Here is a 24,003-nt window from a genome sequence, read left to right as displayed (position 1 = left end):
AGCATTGTGAGCACATAATAATGAACTGAATTTTTGATTTTTGTGAATTAACTCAAATATATTATTTTAATTTTTGACCTCAGTGTTCTTGTTACAGAAAAATCCTTCATAATTAATGTATGAAAACGAAAGCATTTTTCTCTATTAAATATGCATGAGTTAAAGATTCTCCTACTCTGCAGAAAATTAATTCACAAGAAAAAAAAGGAATACTCTCAACTGAAGAGAGTTTGTGTTATGTTGCCATAATTACTTCTGCATCTAACAAATACTGCCAGGTGAGTGATGAACTATTAGTTTTACCTGTAAATGGTTCTTTTACAGTGGCCATCATTAACACTGTGCCTATCACTTAACTAAAGTTGCTATCCCAGTAGAACCAGCCTACAGTGAACACTATGGTAATGTTAATTGCTTGTAAATATGAATTGCAAATATTTTATTGACTTTCACATATTTTGTTTATGTAGTTGGAGGAGATTTCAAGGTTCAGTCTTCAGACATAGCCCAAGAAAATAAAGCTCCTGGGAAGATGTATATTTTATATAATTAGCACTAGTAACCAAATACCCCATCTCAAAGTTTTACCTTGCTTGCCACGCTCCTGGTTTGGGCAATCAAGTCTCTGATCCGCTGAATGCTGGAAGAAATATTGTTTGCTGGTGCCTTCTGTTCTACTTTGCGCAGTTTATCCAGGAGTTGAGGGAAGACTTCCGTAAGTTTCTTCACTGCAGTTAGAAAAGAAGTGACAGCTTGTTTTCTTCCTCTTTGCAACACCAGTTTTGCACTAGGAAAATTGCTCCTTGCACTCATCAACCCGCCTATCTCCTTGTACTTTCAGAACAAGTCCTAGGTGTGGTGTGTGAGAATCATTGATTTCAGAAAGGTTAGTGTCTTACCAGGATTTAGGATGTGCAAAAGTGTTTGGAAGAAAAATTTTATTTTTTGCTTTGCACAAATACAGCTATTTTTTTTTCATGGGACTTCTAGTAACTACTATGGTGTTGTACCTGTGTACCATTTTTCTAAAGGAGCTTTGTAAATGTTAATCATTTTAACCTTTTCATCTTCCTTCAAGGCAGATAAATGTTAAACCCAATCTTACAGATATGGCAACTGGAGCAGAAGGATTAGTTGTTTGGCATCTCACTCGAGATCTGTGGCTGACCTGGGAATTTCAGAGAGGCTCATGAGCTTTTCAGATTCAGTTTAGAGGACCCGAACAGGTTGCTTCCTTCTGCTCTCAGCTGTGCATTTCTCCACCCACATAGAAGCAACAGCTGTGGAGTGATGTAGTAGCCCACTGTGCTAACAGAAACATTGCTGCTTTCAGCCTGTTGTAAAAGCTTTGTGCTGTACAATGGCAGAGAAGCTCAGAAGATGATGAATGTGCACCTAAACTGTACTTACTATATGTCCCAGACTCCTCAGCTTTCCTGTCTACGTATGACAAGGTCATGAATCACAGTCCTGTGCTTCCAGTCTTTTGCTGCAATGTCTCTTGGTATGTGTGGGAGAAGGATGGTGGTCAAAGGGAAATGTGTCTGCCTTAATGTGTTCAAAGGCAGAAAGATAAGCAGAGAAATTACAGAGAAAGGAAAAGAACTACTCCTAATGATAATCCAATTTTGTCACATCGGATTCCACTGACATGCTGCCCTTTGAAAGATATTTACACATCACATCATTGTTCATCTCTAATTAAGTATAGGTATAAGTAGCTGAGTATAATTAAATGTGATTTTAGCCACAAGCTTCATGCATACAAGAAAGATCCAGTATTCATAGTTAATTTTTAATGACATGGATTCACTGCTAAGGTTAAGATCTGATTTGTCAGGTTCTTAGTTATGTTTTAAGGGTTATCAACTTGCATCCACTTGTTCTTGTGTTCCTCTCGTATTTTTACTCTTGTCTGAAAAGATAGGGAGAGAACCTAAATCAGCTGTAATGTCATTATAAAAAAAGGAAAAAAAATTCTATTCTATGCTCTCTGTTCCATGCTGACTACAGACTGAAACAGCTCTCAGCTTCACTCAGAGTAGCGCAGAGTATTAGAAGATCCCATGGAGTCCTATACAGCCTGCTTCCCTTTGGGCAGAGTAGAAAGCTGTATTTGCCACAACCTTGCTCTCCCTCTGCTTCTTTTCACGTGTGGTTTTTCTCTCCAAGTTCAGTGGAGGAGTGAGCTGTGAAGAACTTTAGGTTCTCCAGTTATTTTCCTTAAGTCCTGAAAGACCTGATATAGAATCATATATTGCATGTAAGCCTTTCTGTATATAAAAAGTGACATTTTTTCAACAAGTCCTCAATGAAGCACACTGAATTGAAGTAACACATTATTTCCAGACTGCGTTAAGCATTCTAGTTAAAAAAACAACAAAACAACTCAACCGTATATTAATTCTCTTGCAGAAAGTTTGCTCCGCCTTTTGAAATGAAGCGTATCACAATAATCACTTAGAAAAAAAAGTCTCATTAAAGTTAAAATAAAAAAATTCCAAGCTCAGAAAGTGATACAGCAAATTTCAAGCATCCCTTTTTTGTTGTTGCTTGTTTTGTTTTAAACCACCAACTGAATCGTAACTGTATTTGATCAGATATCTTGAAAAACTGGCTTTTTGTCTGTTTGAAATTTGAGATACGAAGATGGAAACACAGCTGTGATATGAAAGCTGCTAACTGTCATCTGTTACTTCTAGTAAAATCTTGCCATAAACCTCTTCTTTTTATTCTTATATAGCATTCTTTAACAAAGAAGAATGATGATTTTTTAGTCTTTGGAATAAAAGTAAAAATGAGTCCTTCCTAGTCACACAACACAAAAAAAGAACAGAAAGCAAACTGTGACGTAGGAAACATCTTGACTGTAACTTTCCAGATACTTTCTCTTTTAGTGTTTTCTTTCCCAAACTACACTTCATCCTTTGCTGAAAATCATCAATTCCCTGCACAATGGCAACAGGTTAAGTATTCTCAAACACCACAGCCATGACATGTTCTTACCCTTCCAAAAATGCCATGCAAGCTTCGGTCAAGGGAAGTTTGGGCAAATCAGCTTAGAGGTTTTCTCTGCTGTAGCAGTGTTATTGGTATGCTGGTGCAGGCACCTGGCTGAACAACTTTCAATACTTCTTCTTGGGCTTTGATGGATATTCCTGTTTCCGGGTCACCCACTCCTGGCAATGCACACAGCTGATCTGAAAGCACTCTGCTGCCCCCAGACGAGTCAGCATCTGTCTTCTCAGGCTGTGAATCACAGCCACATCTAACTGGAGCACTTCCAGTGCAGTCTCCTTTTATTGTTGGTACTCTACATTCTTCCTAAAAAACACTCACATTTGTTCTCTATTCTTCCTCCTTGCCCTTCCTAATAAAAGGATTGATGTAATGTTTACAAGCTTTTCTAGCAATCATCATCCTTAAATATTGTATTTCCTCCTTATTCCTCTTTGACTCCTTTGCTTAGACTACAAGCTTATCAAATCAGGGACTTTTTCAACTCTATGTTTGTACCACTGAGGATAGAACAGCTCTGTTTTTAAATGCCTCCCAATGTTACAGAAACAATAGCTGAACCATGTATCATAATGAAAAGAAGTATGTAAATAATCTGTCCACTTTTCAGTGTGACCTTGCTACCCTAATAAAACTGACTTAGAAGCCAATATGACTTCAGCCCTTAAGTGTTTAAGTCATTTTTAGAATGTTCATGTCCTATAGATAAAATTCTGTAAAATTATAAGCAATGAAAATGCAGTGTAAACAATTTGCACAGCACGATGCCGCAATGATTCCCTTCCATTTTAATACTACAGAATAGCAAAATTCAGGCTGCTGTACCTGCATCCCCAGCTGAGTGCACGGCGCTGTCATAGGCAGCTGAGTCATGCTGGAAGTCTTGCAGGTTCTGAGACCACAACCTCACATTCTCGTCCATGGGAGTTGTAGCCTCTGTTACTGTCACAGTAGTGCTAACAGCCTCTGCAGTCTTCTGTTTAGCTTGCTCCAAGCGCTGTCTGGCCTCCACTACATAATAAAATAAACAGGGGATGAGAGGAAATGAACACTGACAGAGTTTCAAATGAGCTGTTGCCTGCACTTCAAAAGTGATGAGATTAAGAGGATTTTATCTTCTGCAGAGTGGAGATCCAACCTTGCTTATTTGGTCCTTTCTTTGTTTCCACAAGGAATACTCAAAAGTCCTAGTGGGTGGTCTACCATTACATTAATTCTTTAAATGTAACAAATCATTATTTCCTCATAGTTCTGGATTGATAAAGGTTTTCAATATCCTTGGATTTTGAAGGTTGTTGCGTAGCCAAGGATATTCTGATTTTCTTTGTGTTTTAAAAGAAAATTTATGTAAAGACTGAACTTTTTTCATGAAAGTTATTTTCCATGGAGAGAAATCCAAGGCACTAAAATGCTTTCGTTATACCCAGTATTTTTTTTTTTTTTTGAGTTACCAAGGACTGTATTTCCAAAATCATGGCATTTTGCATATGATATCTCAGTAGTAAAAAGCAAAAAAAGGAATTAATGGAGAATTCTTGAATATGTCAACTTTGAACATCTTTGGGTATGGGCTGGATGCTTTATAATGTCTGTTTTCTGAGAAACTAAAGTGAGATTTTGTCAATCAAGACTGTCAGTAATTAATCTCCCAAATACTCTGTATGTGATTATATGAGAATTAGATTTTGACAATCAATAGTGTAAATCCACAGATTTGTAAATTCTTCAAGCCCACAAAAATTGAGTTAAATGGGAGAGAACAATTGTAGGAAGGAGAATCAAAACAAATGTTAGTAATTTCTGATGGAAAAAATGTGTAATTTTATCATGAATACATTAAAGATGTATTGGTATTGATTATGTCTTGTCATTTCCATCAAATTTGTTTGAGTCTCCCTGGAACTGAAATCTTAATATCAACTTCATAGGCCATATGCAAAGATAAAATGTGGTGTAAAGCATCTGAAGGCAAAGAATCATAAAATGAGATTTCTTACAACCTAGTTCTGCTGATTGCATTTTTGTGATGGCTCTCATCAGTTTGCTTTGCACAGCATGCATTCGTGCTGCAGTGCCATTGACATGACGGCTGGTGTCTGCAATGGTTAAATCATTACCTGTGGGGAGAAATTAGGAGATATAATTGAATGATATCAAAGTAGCATTTTAAAAAGATAAATTTTCTCCTACTGAGCTATGTTACTAAGCTTTTAATATACCATAGGTAGTATCCTAAGACATTTTTTAGTGTACGCTACAGTAGCACTCTTGACTTTATATAATTTAAAGTCATAAGCCATTATTTGCCTTAACTCAGTCAGTGCCAACTCTCATTGTGCAGAGTAATTCCAAACTTACACAGGAGAAAGTCTAAGAAACTCAAAAGATCCTGAAAAATTGAAGAGGTCATTTCTGTAATTTTAGTATTATCATTCGTTTTCAGTGAAAAAAAAAAAAAGTCAAAATCTTTTAACATTTATTATTATCCAATGCTGAAGAAATCCAGATTCCTGAATGCTTAAACTGTTGTGAATTGATTTCAGTCAACTACTTAACTGAGTATATTTACACGTGAAAAAATTGTTTATGGGTGCAGATATTTAAACAGTGGATATTTCTCAAATGGTCCTTTTGTAAATGAAATAAACTGTATATTTACTGTAAGCTGCTGTCTGTTGTAGCTCCATGGCTCGGCTGAGAAGTTCTTCACTTTTACCTCTATGGTAAATGATCTGAGTATCAATTCCAACTGCAGCCTGCAAATATATTTCAAAAAAGAAAGTCAAAATAATATTTACCAAATGTTTCCTTTTAATGTGTATAATTGTAGACAATGTATTGTTTGATATAAATATAACTTCAAAGTCAACAGCAGTTTCATTTTTCTTGTTAGCATTTAAGATTGGCAACTGGAATACAAAAAGAAGATTAAAAGGAAAATTTCCTATAGGCTGTAATAAAAGCTTAGAGAAATATGTACTTTTCAGAGAGCAATAAAGACACAGAAATCACAGGAGTCCTCTTAATTTATCAGCTCTAATATACCAACTTGGTATTCATTCTGCATGTTAGTTAGGCATTGTGTTTGTTTCGACTGTTGACTCTATCAGGTGATGAACATGTGCTGTGTGGGGAACTGTTTCCAGTCCCCATTAGCACACTGTAAGCAGAGGACCGGACTCAAAATCCCTAGGCATCTGGTCCCTGCAATTCAACCAGTTCCTCTTTCTATCCCACTAATAAATTGCTACTAAAGCCTTTTAAAATTATAAACATAAAAAAGGAAATAAAATATTTTAGAACAGTAAAGCCCAAGGCAAAACCAGCATCTTCATTAAAGCAGTGAGCATACAAGTGGGCTATTTGCCTCATTTTATCTTTCTATGAGAAACAGCAACGATCCTGTCACTGATCCTTTCCTTCCACCTGGTACTGTGTGGAATAGGAGGACTCAAGCACCCATCATCAGTTCAGGGTTCCTACAGGGCTAGGGTGTTGTCTGCACTTTTACAGGACTGTCTCAGGTTGAGTGACAGGACAAAGAAGCATCTCCTTGTGCTCATTGACAGGAAGGCCCTATTGCTTCTTTGTAAATTACAGGGGAATGTAGACAGGCAGAATGATTGACCACCTAGGATTTAATTCAGGAAATAACATATGAAGCAAAATGTGCAGTGAGAACTTTGATGCGGACAATGAAGCTAGATCTTGTTTTTTCTTGATACTTAGTGTTCAAAGCCCCCGTAGCATTGCAAAGTAAATGCTGGTGTTATGACAACTACTTACATCATTGACCCGGTTTGTTGTGTTCAGTGCCAGCAAAGCAGCTTTATTAGCTTCTTCAATATAACCAGCAATGTTTTCATATACATTTGAAGCATTTATTGCCCTTTGTACCAATCCATTTGTATCAACACCATGTAAATTCCTGTTAAAAACAGAGTAAACAGAGAAAGAAACCAAACTGCATCAAATTAGTTTCAAATTGATTAGCTTTCTTAACATTCTATGAATTTTGGCTATATAATTTTGCACATAAATATATTTGGCCTGATGTGTATTCTCTTCATTGAGTATGACCATCCATGCCAATTTAAAGCAGGAGAAAACTATGTGGATAGCAGATACATCCCAGGGGTTTCCAACTTGCTAAAGCTCTGGGAATTTGGCCTTCACATCTATGTGAGCAGTAACAGGTAACTTCTAAGCTTTTATCTTTTTAAAAAATCTGGATAGATATTTCATAAACAGACAGAATAACAGATCAATGGTTGTCCTTCTATGGAGATAACCCCTGGCTGTGAATGGAAAGAACTGTGTGTGCCAGTGATCAGGACAGCTGTATCAACAGATTGTTTATATGTTCCAAATGCAGATGGGAAAAGGGGGAGAATTAGAGGAAGAACTATCCACTGGTCATGAAATTTTGCAAGAAGTTTGATTTCAGAAATATAATGTTGTCTTGCTGGCATGGTAGAGCTTGATGTACATATTAAGAGGTAAATGGTCTTCAGAGGAGATTCAAAACAGTTGGCTTAGGGCTGAGCCTTCAACAATTAATAACTTTAAGTAAGCATTCTTTTCTATATTTTTGTGATAAACAGAATTCAGAGAATATATTTATATAAATATTAGATATACATTTATATCTGCTTGTGTGTATTTACTTCAGTGTATTTGCACACTGAAGACATAACAATTTTCCAGTTACCAGTACTGTTCTAAGAATTTTCTGCTATATTCCCCCCCACATAAACTTCAACAACAAAAAAGCCTAACAAGTTTATAAAGTAAATCCATTAAAGAACAAAAAACAACAACAACAACAAACAACCAATCAACCGAAGAATAATGATTTGAAGATAGGCTAAACGTTTTAAAGGATTAAAGTTTCACTGCAGGACAATCTTCTCAAAAATTAAGAGTCAGCACATTTCCATCTGGATATTTTGCAATTATTTCTGCTCATTTTATATTAAATTCCTTATATATTGGAGTTGGTAGTCATTTTAAAATTATTTTAGGAAAGGATGAAGGTTAGCCATATGGGATATTTTCTTTCAAGTGATTCTACTATCCCCAGCTAGGCGATCTCAGACTGAACATATTGTTCACTTTCTAGGTTGTCTGTAGTTTGTGTAGCATTATAGAACAAGAGTTTCAGATATCAGCTTTGTACAGTACATAAAGGAAAGCCATCTGTTATTTTTTCACTGTTTAAATCTCCTATCCTGTGTGTACTAATATTAAGAAACAACTGGTATTTAGATAATATGCTTGATGCGTAGTTGTAACACTTTATCCTCTGAAAATGTATGTTCATTATGTTACTTAAGGTAGAATTTGGTGAAGCATTTTCTTTAAGAAATCACTTGCAGCAGTGATTTTTTCATGTGTAGTACCAGTTGCAAATAAAGTCATATTTCAAATCTGCTTAGAGTGACTTTTTAGTAAATTGAAGGAAAGTCTGTTTGCCAGCAAAGTAGGAAGTCCTGCAGTAAATTTTTGGTATTACAGAGGGCTTGTTTCACTGAAGCACAATATACACTTTAAGAAATATTCCATCTGTAAACCACTTCTTAAACAAAAATTATCACAAATCCTGTTTTATGGCCCATCCTACAAAAACATTTTTTAATATGAAATAAGTCATTGACAAAAGCAGTATCTGACAGCCCCATTTAATCTGCCTGTATTGTATTACTTTTCAGTAGTTTGCCTTTTCTATTCTCATGCTATGGCAAGAGGAGAACGTGCCAAATTAGAAAGAGAAGAATATCACACAAGATACGTTTGTTTATGCTTTGAGAAGATGAATAGATTTTGTTTTGCTCAAATTCAGATTTTCCCTCTGGACCATGAAAGTTCTTTCCATACATGAGTTCCCAGCAATTTGTTTAGTGCCTATTTACAGCCAGTGTATCTATTGTCACTGTGTTTCTGCTTGTCTCAGTTCATTCAGCTGTTCAATAATTAGCACTTGTATGAACAGAGTCTGCTGAAGTTATATTTTACCGGTCCAACTCATCAGCAAGTCTTCTTAGGTTATGTGCATGCTGCATAGCCTTTTCTTCCAGCTTATCATCAAACAGAGGCAGATTGGCTATTTTTTCTTGCAATTCCTTTTTTGCTCCATCTATTTCTGCGTAGAACCCTGACACATTCTGAATAAATATGGAAGGAAGGAAAGAATATGAAAATCATAAAAAAATCAAGTCTTTTTAAAAATTATTATGTTTTATTTTACCTTTTATGTTATGCTTTTGTTTTCTTTTATATTTTTATCACATAAAAGAGAGTAAAGGGTGTCTTATGAATGCTGGTGAAGCAAGACAAACGCAGAAAGATAAAAATCATCCAGAATTCAAGAAATCTCTTCAAAAGATATTACAGAGAGATGTGAGAAATACAAAAGAGAGACAGTTGAGAGATATCTTACCATCTGTTGTGTTTACTCTAGAACACTGCCAATGGCAAGCTTTTTTGTTGTGAAGCATAACTAGGTAGAATAATTAAACCAGATCTTTGCAAAATCCCCTTATTGTGATACTAAATTAGGAAATGGAAACCATGGTGTTTGCTTTACTTTTTATTTTTACTTTTTTTTGAAATCTGCAGGCCAGAAATTAATTCTTGGGACTTCTAAACTACAAGCAAGCTAAACAATGCTGGAGTGGGCTGGCTTACAAAGCAACCCATTAGTGCATGATCCCTGGAACTGTTTTGGCCCTGGCCAGCTGCCATTCTTCCAAGCCTACCTCTTTGGGGAATAAGGTTGTGCCTGTGCCCCAGGGGCAAGGTGGAGGAGGGATGTTGTTGGAGAGGGACAGACTTTAGCAATACAGATGTAAGCTGTGCCATACACAGCTCTTAGAATAGCCTTGGACCCATTCTGTCTCCTTGCACAGAAATAGCTCTTATAGGAGGAGGATATCTTGTATTTGTCTGGTTTGCAGGAGTCTATCAGACAACTAACACTGTATGTGTGGGCAAAGAAGTACTATCCCTTTGCTTTAGCTATAGGCTTTTCTTATATGGAATATCTGTGCGAAGACTCAAGAGGACATCTGTTCACCTCCTCTCCAACACACAACTTTGGCAACAAGTTTGATGATTACAACTGCAGTCACAAAATAAAGGAAAAAAGAGAATGAAACAGAGGAGAGAAAAAGGATGAATGAGTGAAGCATGAAGAATCTCACTGCTGGTGAGGATGGAAATTGCTATTCCCCAGCTATACAAACATCCCCTATGTGCAGATTTACCCACAGGATTGGGGAACCCTGAACGACAAACTGCAGAAATTTATTTTACACAAAACACATGAGAAAAAAATATCAGACTGACTGACTACCTTGGGATGGCTATAATTAAAGAAAGCTGTCCTCTTGTTGTTTTGAAGTTAATTTTTCAAGAAAAAATGTTGATATTTGTGTTGCTTTGAATAACTGTGGCCAAAATAAATGTTTGTAGAGAATTTTCATTTGTCTTGAACTATCAACAATTCTTATTATAAGAGATGAAAAAAAACCAAAACAAACAGCTTTTGTAAAATGGCAAAGATTTTAGTTGGAAAAATCCCACTTTTATTTTCTTTGGGTTTTTGTTTTTTTCGTAGAAAGTTCAAAAACCATGGGAAAGTTTAATCTTCTAAAAATTTCCCACAACACCTTGTCTCATTCAGAGGACTGGATCCTAATCTATAGTTCCAGAAGAGAATTTCAATAAGATGATTTGTTTATATGTACAATTTACATTTTGACCATCATTGATTCTATGACTGGTTTTAAAACTGAGACATGGGAGCTGCTTTCTGTGCTCATTTGCAGGCATGAGAAAAGTACAGTCTGCCACCAAAGCACCTTTTGGCAGCCACTCATACTGAAATGACTGAGAACCCTGCAGCAAAATTCTTCAATTAGTTGTGCCTACAATAAGGTGTACTTCTAATATATTATTTTTCCACGGCAGTAAAATGTTACAGAACTTTTCATCCAGGAGGAGTTACACTTTATTTTTTCATCAGTATTTCATTGAAGCAGTCAAAAAAAAAACAAAAAACAAAAAACAACCAAAAAAAAACAAAAGGAAAAGAAAAGATAAAAAGAGAAGAGAAGAGAAGAGAAGAGAAGAGAAGAGAAGAGAAGAGAAGAGAAGAGAAGAGAAGAGAAGAGAAGAAAAGAAAAGAAAAGAAAAGAAAAGAAAAGAAAAGAAAAGAAAAGAAAAGAAAAGAAAAGAAAAGAAAAGAAAAGAAGTGTTTTTCATTCAGTGGTCTAGGCACATGACTTTTTAAAAGTTCAACAATTCAGGACATACCATTTAGAGAAGTCAATGAGGCACCTACCTTAATTACCTCATTTAACTCTGAGCTGATCTTTCGTGGTTCTGCCAGAATAGCTGTGGCACTTAGCACAATACTGTTCACTTCATCTGCTTGCTCTTTTAATTTCTCATGTTGTTTCTACAGAACAAATCAACAAAAAAATTGCTGTGAATTGCTAGAATAGTGTTACCATTTTTGTTTTGTTACTAATGTTAATTTAAAAGATGAAGAGGTAAACGAAATAGATTTTAGATAACTATGAAGTCAAAGTTTTTCACAGATATCCCTATTAATAAAATAGTGTTATTCCATTAACGTATAGTCCTTATGGGAAAAAAAATCATTTATGAGAATTAATTTCTTTATATACTGCAGCAGGAACAGTTACTGGGATTAAGTATTAGTCAGTGAGTGGTCAGCATAAACAAATCAACTATGGACTTTTTATAGTGACCTGGAAATTTTTTTTCTGTAGGATTTTAAATGTATGGTATTGCAAATGTTTTTCACTGTCAATAATAAAGCTAACTTGAACAATCTCTCATTGTGAAGAATAATGAAAATCCAACTGGAAAATCCAACAGAGCACGCTTTTGACTGCAGCTAGTTCACATAAGGCTTCGTTTCAGACACATCATATGAACTGTAACCTGAAACTATAACAGTGAAACAACAGAAAAATAAAGAGACTTTATACACAAAAGATCTCAAGATTCTCGTAGATGACATCAAAAGAACAGCATGCTTGAGTTATCTTCTGAAATATTAGACATTCCACATCATCATGAACTTCTAGTAAAGAGCTCAAAATGAGCCAATGTGGTGCTATGAAACACAGAGGTTGGTCTGAATTCATAAGATCATTCTTGTGACGAGAGGATTGCTCCCTAAACTGTTCTCCTCCAGACTCCAAACAATTTCAGTCATTAAAATGAAAACAGGTTCAAATAATCCCATATTGTTCTTTTTTTTTTTTTTTCTTGATAAAAAAATAAACCAGAAAAAGAATTTTAGGTGAGACAGTCTAATTTTGCATCCCTTAAAAAAATAGAAGTCAAACTGCTAAAAGGAAAAATCCCACTTTTTTTTTTTTTTTTTTTTTTTAAATATGAACAATGTATTAAGTATCTTTCTAGGATGAAGGACATCAAAGTTCAATTTTCTCATCAGCCACATGCTATTTGAACCTAACTCCACCACTCACATGTGAACTTCCCCCTTTTGTGGGGGTCCCACAGGGGAAGGTCTCTTCTGAGCTCTGCTCTGACTGATTGCTTTGTTCAAAATACTTAAGTTATTCAGTATATAACAGTGCATAAGAAAAAACTACTGTAGCCTCATAGCAAAGCAGTTCACCCAGCAAGTGGGAAACCCATTTTCAAGCTATCTGGTGTGGATTGGTTAGAGGATGGATTTGTGCTTGCTTCTATTTCTAAACAACAACAAGAAAACAAAAGCAAAAAAAAAAAAAAAGGGGAGGCATTTTGCTTAAAAGAGGAGCAGGGATAAAGTTTGGATAAGGCAGTATGAACCCAACCAGCACAATCTCTATAAACAGAATATTTCATTAGAATATAACTACATCTGTGAGCATGAAGTCCTTCCACATTATAAATGAGTGCATGGTAGATGAAACAATTCCACCACAGTATTTATAGCAACTGTGCTACTTAGAATACATCTTCCTATGTTTAGGCATCAGTAACCATCTTTTTCTTGGCCAGCTAGGACATGCCCTGCCAAAAGCAACATGCATTGTCACTTCACAAAAAAAGTAATAATTTTTGCATTTCTCAACTTGTTTAGAACTGGAATGTTAAACTCATCCTGCTGAGGAGTTCAAGGACCTTTTTTGAGGTGGTGATTTCTAAATCAAAATGGTAATCCACTATTTTAAGTACTGGTAAATATGAGCTATTTCACAGATGCTGATAATAAAAAGAATGCATAATACCTCATGCTCTTGAACATTGGCTGTGTTTTCCTTATTTATGGCCTCTGTTTGTGTAACATAGTCAAGTGCCTGGCCTAATGCCTCTTCCAGGTCTGACAGCTTCATACTGTGTTCACTGAGCTGCTCCACCACATCAGAAACAAGAGATCTGGTGTCATTGTACCTCTCATGAAACTCTTCAACTTGCTGTAACACTGAAAGAAAAAATCAGAGATGACTGATTAACCAGAGCAGGCAAATGCAGACAGACATAAAGGCTATCTTGTATTTTTATGCCTGTCCTGCCATCTGGGCAACAACCAGAGACCTGGGGCAGTCACTTAAAAGCAGTGGCACTATGGGCAGCTCACTATGTATGCCGGTCAGAGCCATGGCACTGCTGGCATCTTTTCCACAGCTTTAGTGGGGTGGGGAGAGGCAGGAAAAGAAAAAGCTGTAGCCCTGATGTTTATTTAATGACTCTCTCGAAGTCAGCAGAGTTACACAAGTCACTTGGGTTAAGAGACTGGCTGTCTGAAGCTGAGATTGCTTTTATGTTGGCAGATAATGGCTTCTTTCATTCTTCTTTTCTTCTTCTTTTTTTATCCCAGATTTGCTCTTGTGCTTTTTTTTTTTTTTTTTTTTCCTTAAAACCATTAGGAGTGGGAATTATTATTTAATCTCTTTCACTTCTTGTTTAAGTAATTAATGACAGAAGACTGCTGATGGACACACAGGTCTCATATGACCTGCTCTTACATTCTCCCAAGCTGTGATGTGTGCAGCTACTCAAAACCACCAGGATCTGCTGTTCCTTCCCAGGATCTCAGCATTACCTCCCAAGCTGCCCAGTGTGGACCTCAGCATTATGTCCTAAGCTGCCCAGCCTGAGCCAACTGTGCATCAACATTTGGGTGAATGGAAAACAGATTCAAAACTCACAGTCCTCTGCAGCATGTTCCTCCTCATCTGCAAGTTGCCTCTCATTTGTGAAAGGCTTACGGCGTTTGATCTCCTTCAGCATCTCCTCAGCCACACTGAGCTTCTGGGTAATTTCTTCAGGGCTTAGCTCTTGTTGAATCGCATAGTATTTCATCTTGCTGCTGATTTCTGTGAGAAAAAGGAACAGATGGTCAATCTAGCATGCTACAGACAAGTAAACATTGTGGAGTACTTCTATTTTTGTGAATCCAGATCATGCTGGTAGCAAAAGAAAATTTTAATTATCCTACAACTCTACAGTAGGTAATTATAATCTTTAATCCAGTCTTAAAATGAAACCTGGAAATAAACACTTTCTGGCATATGTAGGGATCTCATCAGAAGACGACGAGATTAAACAGGCAAGGGTAATGTGCTTTATTTGGCTTGGCAGCTGGGATCATCTTTTCATTTTGAGCTCTGTGGCACGTAGCAGATTGGGGCTTTCATCCAGGATCATGTTTTTAAGTGCTACTGAAAAAATATGATGTTTATTAAATAACAATAGCAGCAAGGAGACTAAAATAATCTCTTTGGCCATCGGAAGAAGTTTGAAGCACCTTTAAGATATAACATACAACTTCAACTCTGATGATGGCTTGCTGGTTTGGAGATGGGTACTATTTCAAGGTTTTAGTCTCAGTTCAGAAAATGCTGTTGGATCCTTGCAGCTGAAACTGAGTTTACCCATTCCCAGAGCAAGCATTATGAAGTCTTTCCACTTTGTCATCTCTGGCTTCAAATATCAACCATGTCCTCTTTTGTACCCTGTGAGTAGCTTTGGCTTGTGTTCATCACCAGTTTTGTGGATAAGCAGATCTGCCAAAGCCAGCACTGTCCATCTGAAATTTTTAATAAAGTATGTATGTGTCATTGTGGCACAACAAATTCTTTGGCAGAGTATCTTTTCATGCAGTTTCGGGATGGCTCCTGAACTCATCAGTGAAGCTCTAAAGTCTCAGTCTCAGCAGTAATTGAATGACTCCACAGTTTTCTTTTTCCTTCTCCTACTGGCACGCACAGACATATATGTGTATGAAAATGGGCACACATGTACATCTTATCTTCAGAAGGACCTGGATCACTTTCTACAGAAGAGATAGAAGAGAATGATTTTGGGCATGGTGAAAATCATTTTCACCCACCTGTTTCTAACTTCCTTTCTGGGTGAACAGGCACCCTTAATTGCAGGCACGGGTGTTGTTTTTCTACAGTAGCTCAACCTGAGTTCTGCTATCTGTGTCCTAAACTAAAAACATTTCTGCCTTCTGCGTTCCCTTTTCTTCCCAAAACAACTGATGATTAAAAAGAATTATCTACACAAGTCAGCCAGTGAATACTGATGACAATCAGTGAGGTTGAGGCTGATACCTGTAGTCAAAAATGGTAGAAATAAAATGTGATGGTTGACCCCATAATCAAAGATGATCTAGAATCAAGGGTGAAAGAATGTAGTACATTTTTAGAATTATGTGTGCATGGTCTTAGCCTGTCTCATCTTTGTGACAAGTTAAGTTAACTATATTTGTTGAAATTAAAGTACTGGTTAAAACATCCATGGAACTAATGATCAGCAGTGATAATGATTGATACGTCACAACTCTTCCTTACAAAAACTGCCACAGAACTTGAAATTACTTCTCTAAGTCAGAACCACTCAAGTCTGTTAATTAAGGATTTCTATTAATTGAAAAAGGGCTCTTTAACCTCACCTACCAGGCAACTTTCTGTTCTGGTGCCACGCACAGATTTTTACACTCTTGGCTTTGCTAAGGACTGGGAGAAATCAGTGTGCTCTATGGCAGAGTGAATGTTTTTGTGATGTAGGTGAACAGGGGACTGGAATGCTTCTGCATACATTCCCATAGATTTTATTGCTTTCTGTAGGTATAGAAGAAGCAGAGACTGGTGTAATCTCAGTTTTATATACCATTATGATAATGGTCACAGATACTCCACATGAAGATGATCATACTGGACTTGCAATTGTGCTTGGGAAGGTGTTCACTATTGTCATTTAACTTTTGATGTATAGTACAGTAAAAATTCTTGAAGATCCAAGCAGTTCTCAGGCTGTAAATCAAACAAATCTTCATCTGGGAAGGTCTGAAATATGTACATTTACAGTCAGAAGAGAAATTATGTTTTGAAATTTATGTTAGTTCCAAGTTTATTGCTCCAGCATGTTGCCCAAAGATGGACTTAAGTTTCACTTGCATCTCCATGTATCATATGCACAGATGAGCAGGACGCTGAGATAACAAGAGACAGTTTGTCTCATTTTAACATGAAAAAGCTTTTGGTTTCATTCTTCTAATTCTGGGAGCTCTTAATCATGGTTACCTCTCCTGCTGTAAGACAGCATCACTATAACCATTTCTGACAGTCTGCTCTAGCCATCTGGTTTAAAATTCTGCATTTCACTTTGTGGAGAAATGAGAAGCCAATGAAAATGCAGTTTTCTAACTCTACTTCTGTATTTCAGGAAAAAAAAAAGACAACAGTCACTCTCTAATGCTGTTTGGCTGGGTCTGAACTCAAACTCAACTGGAAATTTTGGTCAGATGAAGCAATTAACAACTTGAGGAGAAAATCATCACATTCCAAAGTGAGCTTGGGGATGCAGTACATCCACAAAATAGTGTGGTATTTAGCATCTTTTTCTTTTTAGAAGCATTTGCATGATGCTATATCAATCAACATAGTTCTACCAAGAAACAATTTGCTAAAAAGCAAAATACTGGTGATTCACCAGAGTGATCACCAGACTTAGTCAGATCTGACTGCCATGGGTTCAAAAGGAAAAGTGATATTAAAAAAAAAAATCTGCCTAGCATTTGTGTGTCCTCTGTTATTTACCTGCAAGACTGGAAAAGGGCACTTGCTATATTAATCTGCTATAAAAGAAGACACCAAACATTCTCACCTCCAATCCCATGCTTGAGCTTGTGGCTGCAATGAGTTCCAGTCTGATATCAACTCTACTTTTTTTTCTTACCACCAGTATATATAAATACCTTGACTATCTATTCAAACAATCGGAGGTTACAAATTGAATTATCTTGAAGTATTTCAGTTAAACTTATTTATTATTATTTTCCTTTTTCAGAATGAGAAAAATGAAGGAGATGCATTTATTCTAGTTGTCAGACCGACTCAGAGATAACCTTTCATCATGGTACTGGAGGCTCTAGTGGCCTTATGTGTGAGTTGCTTTGTCAGAGTACCCGGGTGCTATTTTTTTTTTTTTTTTGCTGGAAGTTTCATTAATACATGCTTCACAGTGAGCTGAACTAGAAATAAATTTATTTACCTTGAATATTATCCCTCATATTACTAAGCTTCTGCACGAGCTGAGTAGCACGGCTGTTGGTCTCCATGGTTTCCTTCTGTACCAGTAGACCCTTGCTGGAAGCTTGATTTCCCTATGAATAAACCGTGTAAGCAAGATATTAGATTTCTTTTTTTTTTTCTTTCAGATCTGTATGCATGTGTGGAGATGAGCAGTGTAAACACGCATTTAGCTTTTTCCTGACGAGCATGCAAAAGTCCATTTATCATATAAAGTGGTATTTACAGAGGTGTTTGAAGTGAAGGGCCATCTTGTCGATATTTTCAGTATTGCAGAGTGAGAGATTAAAATCTGTCCCACATTTATCCATCACTTGCTGCAATCAAATTGTCATAAATTATGTACAGTTGTAAACCTCCCATCTGCCGAGTCTCCTAGGCATTCAGCAGGGCTGGCTCATTTTGCTGGATATCACATTTACTGAGTAAATGTATAGACTGCAGAGTAAGGCATGAAGCTCACCACCATTTTTAGATCACTGTCTCCCTCATGCGAGGTTGCCTGCTCTGCAACTTGTTAAAATTAAGAAAACAAGCATGAGGATTCAAAAGGCGCGGAAGAGCGTAGCTACACTCATCACAGGTGAAGGTCAAGGAGGAGCCTCTGGAGGTCTTCTGGTCCAACCCCACTGTTCAAGCTGGGACACCTACAGCAGGTTGCCCAGGACCACGCCCATACAGCTTTTTGAGATCTCCAAGAGACTCCATAACCTCTCTCAGCAATCTATGCCAGTGCTCCACCGTTCACAGCGTGTCATAGTAAAGAGGGGTTCCCTGATGTTCTGTGTTACTGCTGGGCCTGCGCTCCCACTGCATTTCCCATATGTGCATTGAGGTGACATGGTTCCCGAATGAGTGAGTGAAGCTGTTAGGGAGGTGAACATTTACCACGGCACGGCTATCATATTATCTGGACGTGACATTAACTTTGGGATTCCTTAAATTTAATTTTCACTGGTGTATCTAAGGAAGGAGAAGATAACATGGCTGCTGACCATGTGTATACGCGTAAGCCTGCACCACACGCTTGGCAGTGTTCAGTTCAATGCCCTTTTAAGGCTGCAGCAGCGAAAATCCACACTGTAAAATCAGTCTGAGCATGGGAGTGAAGGCTGGAGAGCTCGGGCTGCTGCTGTGCTCGCGTCATGGCGGCGCCAGAGCTGCTGAGGCGGCGGCACCAGGGGGCGCCTGAGGCCACGGCGACACGGCCGGGCTTAGTGGAAGGCTTGTATTGTTCACTTGCTTGTTTTCGGTCTTTGAATGGCTTGTCCTTTACTGCTGTCAGGGTTTCCAAAAGGTTAGTAGGAAGCATAGCTGCGTGAGTGAGGGGTGCTCTTAGTGGCCCTCAGTTCCCCAGTGGCATGGGGCACTTGCCTTGTGCTTTGCTTGGAGCCTGGGCAGGAAAAGTGTTGGGCTCCCCCAAGTCTGCCAAACACTCATGGTCAAGCTGTGTGCAACTTTACTTTGAGCTCATCCCGAGCAGCCTCCAGGAGTTACAGACTACATTTATCACATGCACTCACACTTCTCTTTTGAACACAGAGCCCTTGTAATTCTGCAGTGACTTTCTCCAAAATATGTGCTGATTAAAAATACCCAAACCCAAATTTTGTCTTCCACTTCTCTATTCAGCCTTTTTTTCACTCTTTTTTTTTTTTTTTTTTTTTTTTGTTGTTGTTCCTTCTCTGTTCTTCTGCATTTCAGTTTTCCTAATGGTATAATTTTGCCTTGTGAAGGAATTGGTAAGTGAACGTAAGGTGTGGTGTTCTGCAATAAGCATGAAAGACACTCCAGTTGCTCTGTCAGCTGTGGTTGTCTCTGGCTGGAAATAACACAGCCTGGTATATTTCCCTAAAATAGATATATTTCACTAACAAAAAGCTGTTCAATAATATTCATTTAAAATAGAAGAGATGCAATTTTGAACTCATTGCTTAACACAGAATCAATCATAGAATCATTAAGGTTGGAAAATATGACTATGATCATCTAGTCCAACACCCCACTCACCCCCATGAGCCCATTAACCACATCCCTCAGGGCCACATCTACACATTTCTTGAACACTCCATGGACACTGACTCCACCACCTCTCTGGACAGCCTGTAGCAGTGCCTCATCACGCTTTCTGAGAATAAATTTTTCCCAATATCCAACCTGAGACATATCACATCAGTATTCTTTCAGGGTGCAGTGAAAGTGTTCTGTGAGCTAAAAGCAGCTAACCTTAATTTTATAGCCTGACAATTGAATATGGATGTAACATCTATGATTATAATTGTATTAAAACATATCTTGAGTGCTGATCAGGCTCCCATCTCAGTGGGTACTTCAAAAGGCTTTTAAACCAGCAGCTTTGTAGCACACTGTGAAGTGACTAATCAGACTAAATGGAATTTTACAAGGGCATACATGTAAAATAAATATTATATGAAGATTCCTAAAGTCAGTCCAAATTACTTTAATGTTGGTTACTTCGGTTTGAAATTGCAAGGCAGGGTGTCTACTGTGCCTATGGTGTAATGGGAGGAAAAAGGAACTAGATTCCAAGGGGAGGCTCTTTGCTGTCTTTGACAAACCTCTGACTACGCTCAGAAAAGTTTGGCTCTTCCTTTCCTGGGAAGAAGACTTGGTAGATCTTCAGCACTTTTAATTTAGAGCCTCAGTAAAGTAGAAAGTTGAGAAATAAAACATTATCCTAACTTTTTTTCAGGGCACTCTTGGTCTTGTGCAGTGAACGTTGTTTGCCAGCATGAGAATATGTCAAGCCATAAGGCCTCTGTGTACTGGCTGTGAACAAACCTGGTCATCCAGGTTTTCTGCCTCTCTCAGGAGATCATTCATGTCGTCCGCAGCATTATCGACCTCGTCAGTCCAAAGTGTGGAGTGGCCCTTTTTTTTGGACATTGCTGCCTGTGTGTAGGGAAAATAAGAAGTCAGCACATCCCAAATCAAATTTCTGCACTGAGGGCAGAGATGTAAATTTACATGAATGGAGTGGAAACCCATAGATGAAAATTACATTAAAAAAAAAGCGAAACGTCATCAATATTTGTACCTGGAGATGGGTAGTAGTGAGGTTCAGGTCATTCAAACGTTTCTGAGCTGCAACACCTGTAGAGATGCTCAGTAAAGTTGATTTGCTTTCATCAATAGCCAGCACTGCTAACCGGATGTCATCTGTCAAATCCCAAATACATTTATCGCAGCCTGATAAGAAAATAAAAGTATCTTTTTATTTTTAGCACTTGTAAAACTTAACAACATCTTAAATTTACTTTTGAGTGCTCCATGGGGTTTCCTCTTTCTGACATGGATGGGCCTTGATTTATATCCATTTTTCTTTCCCTTTCATCCACCCACTCCCAAGGTCCCACAGGACAGGCACGATGCTTCCAGCTGAGCAGCACCAGATGGGACTGCTCTGAAGGGCCATCAAGGCGGCACTGCAATCAGTAGGGAGCGAGAGATGAGGCATTTCCTGGCTATTCCCTAGAGGTTCCATGTGTTTGTGTCCCAGAGAACAACAGATGAGGGTCAAAAAAACAAGTTCATTTTGCCAGCAGCCAGAACTCTGCATTTTAAATCTGGTGATATGAGAAGTGAGGATGTCCAGCAGCCAGACTCTTGGCTGTCTACCCAATTAGAACGGCAACTTCTCAAAGCAGAGTTTTGACATGTTGAATTATGCTGCTGCAGAACTACACCCTTGTCCTGTAAGAATGCTTGCAATACCACCTTGTTTTTAGTGACATTTGTGCCACCAGTAAATGCAGGAGACTTAGATGAACATGAAACCCAGATTCCTGTAGGAACTTTTGTTTGGTATTGTACGGTCTGTTTTCCTGATGGCAGCAGCTGCTATATGTTTTTCTTCTGATTGTGCTTCTGGACACGTGATCCCTCTTCTTGGGAACAGGCTTAGGAGTCCATAGGTGACATGTAGTCTGTATAATACTATAGTCTTAACACTATCTTTTAAAAAGTATTAGTATTCACTAGAAGTTTTGAAATAGGCTTCCTGTATTTAGAATAGGGCAGACAGCTGAAAAGCAACTGACTGATGTGTGTATGTCAAATCTAACAGTAACAATTTATATTTCATATAAAATGAGAAAAACAGAAATTATATGCAAGGTAGCATTTTAGGGCTTTTTTTTTTTTTCTTTTTTTTTTTTTTCAGGCTCTGTATCTCTAGGCCTAGAGAAATAGCTTTTGTGATACATCCCTACTGCTCTGCAGCTTGTACCTAAACATACAGTCTGTTTTACAGAGCTGAACATATTCATGGGCTCAGTCAGGCAAGTAAGTACAAATTAAAATACACAGCTGGTAGGGCACTGGATCTTTGCATGTTTAAGTGCCCTGCAGAATCAAGGTACAAGTGTGCACTGGAGAGAGAGCTGAGTGTTAAGTTAGTATCTGCAAGCATCTGAGTTCTCATAATATTATTCTTACTGATGGTTGGGCAGTCTGTGCCAGTAGAAATTACAGGACTGTCTGCGAGGCATTCTCCAGTCTGGCTGTCACACATTCTCCCACCGCAGTTACATGCTGAGGAAAAGAAAAGGGTTTTAAGATAGTAATCTTCAAAATGTTCAACCCAGCTTTCCCATTCCAAGACTAATGAAATGATTGTATGTGGGATTGTGCAAAGGTAATCAAACCAAAATCAAGGGCTTCCTTGACTGATTTTTCCTTAATTACATAGATTGGACCAGATAAAATATCAGCCATAACACAGAAAGTATGTGCTGAAGTGACTTGTTCAAAGCTTCCCAGCTGGTCAAAAGCAGAGGCAGAAAGGCCAGAGTTGTCCAGCGGTGCTGTTGTACATTACCATCTGCAGAGGGTGACGTTTAGGAGATGTGCTAAGGAAAGCAGTACAGCTGATGTTAATTAGTTGTTATGTAACTCTCTGCAGGCCTGTGGAACTTCTCAGCGCTGTGTCAGGCTCCCACCAAATAAAGTTTCCAGCTGTCAGGGAGTGATAGTGGACTCTAATTCCAGCTTGATCATATCAAAAAGTAAGTGTCTCCTACCACTTAAAATGAAGAACAAGTGAGGTTTAACATTTTCTTTAAACTGAGTAAGCTGCATTTCTTTTGCCAACACAAGTGGCTTTTTAGAAAGTTTAATTTTTAATCTAAAGTATCTCTCTCAAGATTTAATTGGCCTTTTAAAATATATTATTTTCAAGATTAAAATATTCTTGGAACACTTTGATAGAATAACAAATATTAGCAAAACAGAGAAACAGCAGTGACTTATCTGGAATTCATTTTACTCTTGTGATTCATGGTTTCAGCAGAATCTCATATCTAACAAAATTGCTTACTGCCATTTTACTGCAGCCCATTCATTGTTCTCTGTGAGTTCCCTTATATTTACATTCCACATTGAAGTTCAAGGAATTTTTTAGGAAAATTTGTAATACAGCCTCAAAGTCAACACGATACACTAACATTGGAATATTTCTTTGTAACTGAACCAAAGTTAGTAGAAGTATTCATTCTTTGTACTAGTGATGAAAGAAGTTGGCTAAGAATGTTGTGAGGTAATCAACCTTTTGACTTCTCGACAAGTTTGAACTGGCGTATTGCAACTCCTGAATCTACACTGTTTTAATTTGTTATTTCTTTTATTAAGAACTGAAAGAGAAATCTCAGTTGAAAGCAGAGATTTCTCTTAACCTGTATCACAGGATCTGTATCACAGATCTAGTTTGGATTAGGTTAGTACTCAAGAAAATGAAATTGTGTCTTCTTATTTAGCTGGATAACTCTTAGCTTGTTACACAAATGCTTATAGAAAATTCATTTCAAAAGCTGTTCTGACAATATTTCATCACAGAATCACAGAACTGTAGGGGTTGGAAGGGACCTCCAGAGATCATCGAGTCCAACCCCCCTGCTAAAGGTTCCCTACACCAGGTCGCACAAGTAGGCATCCAGGCGGGTCTTGAATATCTCCAGAGAAGGAGACTCCACAACCTCCCTGGGCAGCCTGTTCCAGTGCTCCGTCACCCTCACCGTAAAGAAGTTCTTGTGCACATTTGTGCGGAACTTTCTATGCTCCAGTTAATAATTATCTTATAATAATTATTATAATATATATTATAATAATCTTATAATTATCTATTACAATAATCTTATAATTATCTATTATAATATATCTTATAATTATTATTATAATAATTATCTTATTTGAGAATCAATATTTTTTCTAAATAAGAACTCCTAGTCATTCTGAACTGCCAAATAAACTATAAGCTTGCCTTGTAAGCTACCACAATAGTTTGGCTATCATGGGTTTGTTGACTGACACAGGAGATCATTGCAGCTGCCATTTATCAAGTACAACACATTTGGGTGTTTAGCAGAAGTGAAGGTAGTAT

General features: G+C 37.6%; 1 protein-coding gene across 2 annotated transcripts in view; it reads right to left on the bottom strand.

Annotated features, from left to right (window-relative positions):
* The window catches only part of LAMA4 (laminin subunit alpha 4), a 99,640-nt gene that overhangs the window by 32,686 nt on the left and 42,951 nt on the right, over nucleotides 1-24,003 (bottom strand). Inside the window, exons 6-18 of one of the 2 annotated variants that reach the window (XM_031611161.2) lie at nucleotides 22,065-22,160; nucleotides 20,665-20,816; nucleotides 20,409-20,519; nucleotides 17,569-17,680; nucleotides 14,217-14,384; nucleotides 13,296-13,489; nucleotides 11,363-11,479; nucleotides 9,034-9,182; nucleotides 6,805-6,946; nucleotides 5,678-5,774; nucleotides 5,016-5,135; nucleotides 3,844-4,029; nucleotides 589-728 (exon numbers count right to left, since the gene is read on the bottom strand). In XM_031611161.2, coding sequence (XP_031467021.2) covers nucleotides 589-728; nucleotides 3,844-4,029; nucleotides 5,016-5,135; nucleotides 5,678-5,774; nucleotides 6,805-6,946; nucleotides 9,034-9,182; nucleotides 11,363-11,479; nucleotides 13,296-13,489; nucleotides 14,217-14,384; nucleotides 17,569-17,680; nucleotides 20,409-20,519; nucleotides 20,665-20,816; nucleotides 22,065-22,160 — 1,784 coding nt within the window. The remainder of the gene's footprint in view (nucleotides 1-588; nucleotides 729-3,843; nucleotides 4,030-5,015; nucleotides 5,136-5,677; nucleotides 5,775-6,804; nucleotides 6,947-9,033; nucleotides 9,183-11,362; nucleotides 11,480-13,295; nucleotides 13,490-14,216; nucleotides 14,385-17,568; nucleotides 17,681-20,408; nucleotides 20,520-20,664; nucleotides 20,817-22,064; nucleotides 22,161-24,003) is intronic. The other variant, XM_031611162.2, reaches the window with a different exon arrangement.

Source organism: Phasianus colchicus, chromosome 2, assembly GCF_987193195.1.
Source record: "Phasianus colchicus chromosome 2, bPhaCol1.hap1.1, whole genome shotgun sequence".
NCBI classification, from domain to species: domain Eukaryota; kingdom Metazoa; phylum Chordata; class Aves; order Galliformes; family Phasianidae; genus Phasianus; species Phasianus colchicus.
Note: the sequence above shows the minus strand (reverse complement) of the source record. Positions and strands in the feature narration are given on the sequence as shown.